The 6,688-nt window shown below is 42.2% G+C and overlaps 1 protein-coding gene across 1 annotated transcript in view; it reads left to right on the top strand.

Moving 5' to 3' along the window:
* Window positions 1-6,540, top strand: part of LOC119416747 (YTH domain-containing family protein 1) — a 15,862-nt gene extending 9,322 nt beyond the window's left edge. Inside the window, exons 3-6 of the mRNA XM_037683929.1 lie at window positions 848-942; window positions 1,020-2,600; window positions 5,714-5,758; window positions 5,953-6,540. Of these exons, the coding sequence (XP_037539857.1) occupies window positions 848-942; window positions 1,020-2,600; window positions 5,714-5,758; window positions 5,953-5,967 (1,736 nt within the window). The 3' untranslated portion in view covers window positions 5,968-6,540. The remainder of the gene's footprint in view (window positions 1-847; window positions 943-1,019; window positions 2,601-5,713; window positions 5,759-5,952) is intronic.
* Window positions 6,541-6,688: the final 148 nt, after the last annotated feature.

The raw sequence follows: 6,688 nt of genomic DNA, 5'->3' as shown, positions 1-6,688 counted from the left end.
TATTTAGTCTCTATTTAGTCTCTATTTTGTGTCTGTATTTAGTATTTTTATTTAGTCTGTATTTAGTCTCTTTATTAAGTCTCTTTATTTAGTCTCTGTATATAGTCTATTTATGTAGTCTCTATTTAGTCTCTATTTAGTCTCTATTTTGTGTATGTATTTAGTTTTTTTATTTAGTCTCTTTATTAAGTCTCTATGTAGTCTCTTCATTTAGGCTCTTTATTTAGTTTCTGTATTTAGTCTCTTTATTTAGTCTCTGCATTTAGTCTCTATATTTATTCTGTTTTTTTAATCTTTTTATTTAGTGTCTGTTTTTAGTCTCTGCATTCAGTCTCTGTATTTAGTCTCTTTATCTAGTCTCTGTATTTACTCTTTTTTTAATCTTTTCATTTAGTCTCTGTTTTTAGTCTCTGTATTTAGTCTCTGTATTTAGTCTCTGTTTTTAGTCTGTGTATTTAGTGTCTGTATTTAGTCTCTTTTCTTTGTTCTTCATATTGGATCATTTTCCATTTTGATTTATTCTTAATTCCATTGTTGACAATAATGTTTGTTAGTTGTGGTTTTGTCTGTTTCTGGGATTCATGTCTGGGACCAGTGAGCTGCTACACTCCTTGGGTCTGTTTTCAGTGATCCATCTGTTTTATTAGATTTAACTATTTCTATATTTTAACACTTCCTGGTGCTGAGTGAACCACAGTGATGATGTCATAAATCAAGTGTTGTACATCAATGTAAAATTACAGATGTGTAATATAAAAGAGATGTGTTTGTGTTGTTTGTTGTTGTGAATGATTCAAAACAACGCAAAAGCACTGAACGTGTTTGTGTTGTTTTGACGTCCTTGCAGTGTTTCCAGTCCCGGTGCAGAACGGCTCCCTGCATCAGAAGGACTCTGTGCATGAGAACGACTTCGAGCCGTACCTCAGTAGTCAGTCCAGTCAGGTAGGAGCTTCAGGATATTTTAACACTAAATCGATTCTTTCCCTCAGAATTTACCTTTAATTTCTCATTTGTTGCAGAATAACAGCTATCAGTCCATGACAGATCCTTACCTGTCCAGCTACTACGCCCCCTCTATCGGATTCCCGTACCCCCTCAATGAGGCCCCGTGGTCTACAGGAGGTGACCCACCGATCCCCTACCTGGCACCATATGCCCCCCTCAATAACGGAGACCATCATTTCATGCCTGACACGGTGTTTGGGCAGCCTGGGGGGCTGAGCAGCAGCATTTATCCACACAGATTCAACTTTTTCCCAGAGAATCCGGCGTTCTCGGCATGGGGCACCAGCGGTTCTCAGGGCCAGCAGACTCAGAGTTCAGCCTACGGGGGCAGCTACAGCTACCCACCCAGCTCTCTGGGAGGCACGTTGGTCCCTGATGGTCAGACCGGTTTCCACAGCGACACCCTGAGCAAGGCGCCAGGCATGAACAGCCTGGAGCAGGGCATGCTGGGCCTAAAGATGGGTGGGGATGTGACGGGAAGTGGCTCGGGTGTGAAGAGTGCAGGCTCGGTGATCGGTGGCGGTGTCGCTGTAGCTGCTGCCACAGGCAACAGTGGCGTTCCAGTCGGAATGCCCCCTCAGAAATCTACATCGTGGGCGGCCATTGCTAGTAAACCTGCTAAGCTGCAGCAACAGAAGACGAAGAACAAGCCATTTGCTCCTTCAGCAGGAGGAGTTCTGCCTCCTCCACTTAAACACAACATGGACATGGATACCTGGGATCATAAAGGCATCGCCGCCAAGATGGCCACTCCATTACCTCACCAACAGATTCACTCCCACGTTCAGAGCCTCATTCCCCCCCTCCAGCAGTCCCTGCAGTCTGCCCAGTCCCTCGTGCAGCAGATGACCATGCAGGGTCCGGCACCGCCACATTCTTACCAGAACCACAACTCTGCTCCTGCACCTCAGGCCCGGTGGGTAGCTCCACGCAACCGCAACTTGTGCTACAGCGGCGGCAGCCTGGACAGCACCAGCTCCTCCAACAGCGGCGGTGTGGGTATGGGCGTACCTTCAGAACTGGGACCAGAATCCCATCCTGTGCTGGACAAGCTGCGAGCGTCACACAGCTACAACCCCAAGGACTTTGAGTGGAGCCTGAAAAATGGCCGTGTGTTCATCATCAAGAGCTACTCGGAGGACGACATCCACCGCTCCATCAAGTACTCCATCTGGTGCAGCACGGAGCACGGCAACAAGCGCTTGGACTCGGCCTACCGGGCCATGAACTCTAAAGGTCCTGTCTACCTGTTGTTCAGCGTGAACGGCAGCGGTCATTTCTGCGGCGTGGCCGAGATGTGCTCTCCTGTGGACTACGGCACCAGCGCCGGAGTCTGGGCCCAGGACAAGTGGAAGGGCAAGTTTGACGTGAACTGGTTGTTTGTTAAAGATGTCCCGAACAGCCAGCTGCGCCACATCCGTCTGGAAAACAACGACAACAAGCCGGTCACCAACTCGCGCGACACGCAGGAGGTTCCTTTGGAAAAAGCCAAGCAGGTGCTGAAGATTATTGCCCAGTACAAACACAGCACGTCCATATTTGATGACTTCTCTCACTACGAGAAGAAGCAGGAGGAGGACGAGGTGGTCAAGAAGGTAACTACCGATAATCACTGTAAAACTTAATAAAATCAAGTTTATATCTTCTTTTAGTACAATATTTTTATTATTAAAGATCATGTCAGATACATTTAAAGTCCAGTTTTAATCAAAGCATGCAAACGTGCCAGAATTAAGTTTAAACGATGGATCTGCCTTTTGTTGCAGTTCATTTAATCAATAACTGATCGGATTCAGATTTTTATATTCAGGCACGTGGACGAGGTGAATTTTACAGAAATACTGAATAATTCGACACTAAAATGAAATGTCTCTGAAATCACCTGTGTGTCATTTAGGATCATTTTTTAACAGTTTATCCGTCTTTGATCTTTAAATGTTTGCAATAATTATTACTTTCAGTTGATCTGACGATGAGAAATGAGAGTTCTTGAAGTTATTTGAGCTCATGCGTGTTTTATGGCTCAGTTTGTTTTGTGAATGTTTGATCCATTTAAACTCAATAACTGATCAATTTGGAGCCATTTCTGTGTTTGCTAAGGACGGACGGCTGCGGCAGCTGTTTTGAATTGGGGACGTACATCAAATTATTATTTTCTGATTTTTCATTCAAATCCGTCCCGTGAGTCGAGATATTTTTAATCAGTCTTTGTATTGGATTTTTTTTCTTTTTAGAACAAACACTAAAAAGAGAAGAAAAAAACACACAACAAAATCCCCTCCCACCCCAGGTCAGAAAGGCATTGACATACTTTCAACATAAGACATAAATGGCTGCCAAGTGTCCCAACAGATCCCCTCACAGTACTGTATATCTGATCTTTACCAAGCATGACATAAAGTCTCTTATCCAGTGTTCATAAGCCGGGGGATGAAGATCCTTCAATCTGCATAGAATAAGTCTTCAGGCTAAAAGAGAGCCTAAAGCAATCACATCCATCTCATACTTGCTGAAGGACGTATCCACAGGGGCCGCCCCAAACAGTGAGATGAATAGTGACGGGTGCACAGTTTTTCCACATATCCCAGAAAATAGACTGCCAATAACCCCGAAGCTGTGGACAAGTCCAGAATGTGTGTAAGAGCGTAGCTGGAGTTTGTTTACAGTGGTTACATGCAGGATCCAGGTCAGTTTTATTAATGGACAGTTTGTCTTTGGACCAATGCAGAAGGTGCACCACCTTGAATTGAATCACAGCGTGTCTCAGACAGATTGAGGATGAGTAAATGTTCTGCATGATCTTTCACCAGACTGAGTCTGATATGAATTCCTCCAAGTCTGTTTCCCATTTCAGTCCAAGCTGGTCTCATGGTATGAACTGAGCAGTGTGTAGATGTTGCTCAGGGTCACTTTAGTGTCAGACCTGCACTACAAAAACCTTAACCACAAACTGTTCAAAGGAAAACAATCAGAGTTAGACCTCAAAAAATGTCTCAGCTGTAAATATCTAAAAAAAAATGTGACTTGTAGATGTTAAACTTCTGTACCAGCTGCTCAAATGAGGCAAATTTATCATCAACATGGAGATAACGTGAACATACTCCTCTCAAGACCCAAGTGTCAAAAGCTGTATCAGTTAATGAAGGAGTAAACATTTGACACAGATGCCACAAACAGTAACTCTGTAGAAGTAAATGTCCTCCTGAACTGATTCCAGATCTTTACTGTCCAGATCACAACTGGGTTAAAAGTGTATGTTGATAGTGGTTGTTTAAAAGGCAGACGACAACAGAGTAATGCAGAAGGGGAGCTGGATCTAATTGAGACCCTTTCCAAAGCCACCCAACTGGGAGAGGGGGTAGAATCCTAGAGCTCTGACATTAGCTGCCCATAATGGTGCATGAAGTTAGGGAGTGACATGCCTCCAAGCCTGCGGGGCAAATGTAAGATCTTCCTGGAAAACTGTGGATGCTTTTTATTCCAAATCAACACTGATGGCTGTCTGTTCAGATGAGAAGAATGATTTAGTGAGGAAGATTGTCAGGCTCTGAAACAGATACAGATATTTAGGCAGAACATTAATTTTGACATTTCTGCCTCCCCAGGGTGTGAGGTAGAAATTGCCATCTAACAATGTCCTGCTTAAGGTTCGTTAAGAGAGATCAATAATTAGTTTTAGAGGTTCATATAGTCTCGTGGGACCCAAACGCCAAGGTATTTACATTTTTTTAAACTATTTTTAAAAGGTAAAGTGTCTAAAATTTTATTTTCTATTGAAGTCACGGGCATCTTTTGAAGATTAACCTTATAGCCAGATGTTCTCCCGAATTTTTTTGAAGCAAAGCAAATAACTCAAGAATGCTGGTGAGAGGATCTGATGTATACAAAAGCATGTCATCAGCAAATAAAGTACCTTATCGATTTATTCAATTCAATTCAGTTTATTTATATAGCGCCAAATCACAACAAAGTTGTCTCAGGGCACTTTACAGGAACATTCACATACATAGAAAAACCAATTAGTAAAGTTCTGTATCTAAGGAAGCAGCAGACCTTAATGATGGAGTTTTGCCGTGGAGCTACAGCTAGCGGTTCTATCGCTAACACAAATAGAAGCGGTGAGAGCGGACACTCCTGTCTGGTACCTCATGCAGTTCGAAGTAACTGGATATGTTACATTTAGTGCGTACTGCTGCCATTGGGCAGGTATATATCTCAACTTCACCCATGATATGAATTTGGGACCGAATTTAAATAAATTTAAAGTCTTGAGGAGATGACCACCCGGTCAAATGTCTTCTCAGCTTCCAGTGAGAGAAGAGCTTGGTCACAGGTGTGATCGGGCCGACTAGGAGTGAACATCGCACTGAGCAGCGCCTAATGTTGAAGAAAGCCCGACGGTTTTTAGTTGAGATTTTTTCCAGTCTTTATTGATTTTATTTATTTTTGAACATGCAAACAAAAAGAACACAAAGAAGAAAAAACCCTGTTGAGAGATATTTTAACTAAAAAATAAACTCATTTTGTCTTTTGGGTGTTCATTAAATCCATTAAGCATTAAAGCAGAATTGAAGTACCATATGTTTAATTTAGTTTCTGGTTATGTAGTTCGATAATTTTACAAATGTATCAAATCTTCGGTTTTCTCTGGGGGTGTTAAATTAAAGCTTTCTGTGTATAATTACTTGTTTTTTGTTGTTTCTCACAGAGTTATGAGCCTGTTTCAATACAAAGTCGATCCAGAACCGATCAGGTAAAGTTCCATATTTTCACTTAAAATAAAACGCATTTAGAACATTTATCATTAAAACTGTACAAGAGGTACATTTTGTGTTACTTTGTCAGCTTGGATTGGGATGAAGCCGTTTGTTCTGGACTCCGGTCCTGCTGTGTCAGTTTATGAGTAAAGATTATTTCATCTTTTTTTTAATTTTCCATCTCTTTCAGGATCGTCAGAAGTGAAGTGTCTGAGATCGACGCGTGTGTTTGGGTTGAAATGATGACATTAAGGACATAATGAAATAAAAATACTTTTTTTAATTTAATTTTCACCACTTTGGCCCGTACGAAACTTTCTCTGGTTACTTTGTAACGCGTGCAGGGATGAAACTACCGGTAGTTCAACCGTTTCAATAACATTGTAGTTTTCAGTCTTTTTTAAATCTCTACTGCTGCCCTGGAGTTGAGAAACTCAGCTCCGTGGAAGGACGTGCACGTGTGTTTGTGCACGTGTGTTTGGGACAACAAGCTGCTGGTGTTCACGTTGTGGTTTGTGTGAAGTAACGGTTAATCTTAACGAGTGCACACTTTTCTGACAAACGTCTGCTCTGTCTTTATATCATTAGGACACAATCATTTTAATTGTTTTTATCATTTGAGGAAAATTTTACTTTGAAAAACTACGAGTTTGTTTCTGCACAAATATAAAAGTGAGAAGCTGCGGCATCCCTGAACCCAGAATATATCTAATTCACTTAATTAAATTCAATGTTTGGAACTCTGAACTGTCCCTAGGTGTGAATAGTTGTCTCATTTGTCCCTGTGATAGACAAGAGACCTGTCCAGGTGTCCTCTGCTGGAGACTTGTCCAGGTGTCCTCTGCTGGAGACCTGTCCAGGTGTCCTCTGCTGGAGACTTGTCCAGGTGTCCTCTGCTGGGGACCTGTCCAGGTGTCCTCTGCTGG

This window comes from Nematolebias whitei, chromosome 11 (assembly GCF_014905685.2).
Source record: "Nematolebias whitei isolate Nwh7 chromosome 11, NemWhi1, whole genome shotgun sequence".
Taxonomy (NCBI): Eukaryota; Metazoa; Chordata; class Actinopteri; order Cyprinodontiformes; family Rivulidae; genus Nematolebias; species Nematolebias whitei.
Note: the sequence above shows the minus strand (reverse complement) of the source record. Positions and strands in the feature narration are given on the sequence as shown.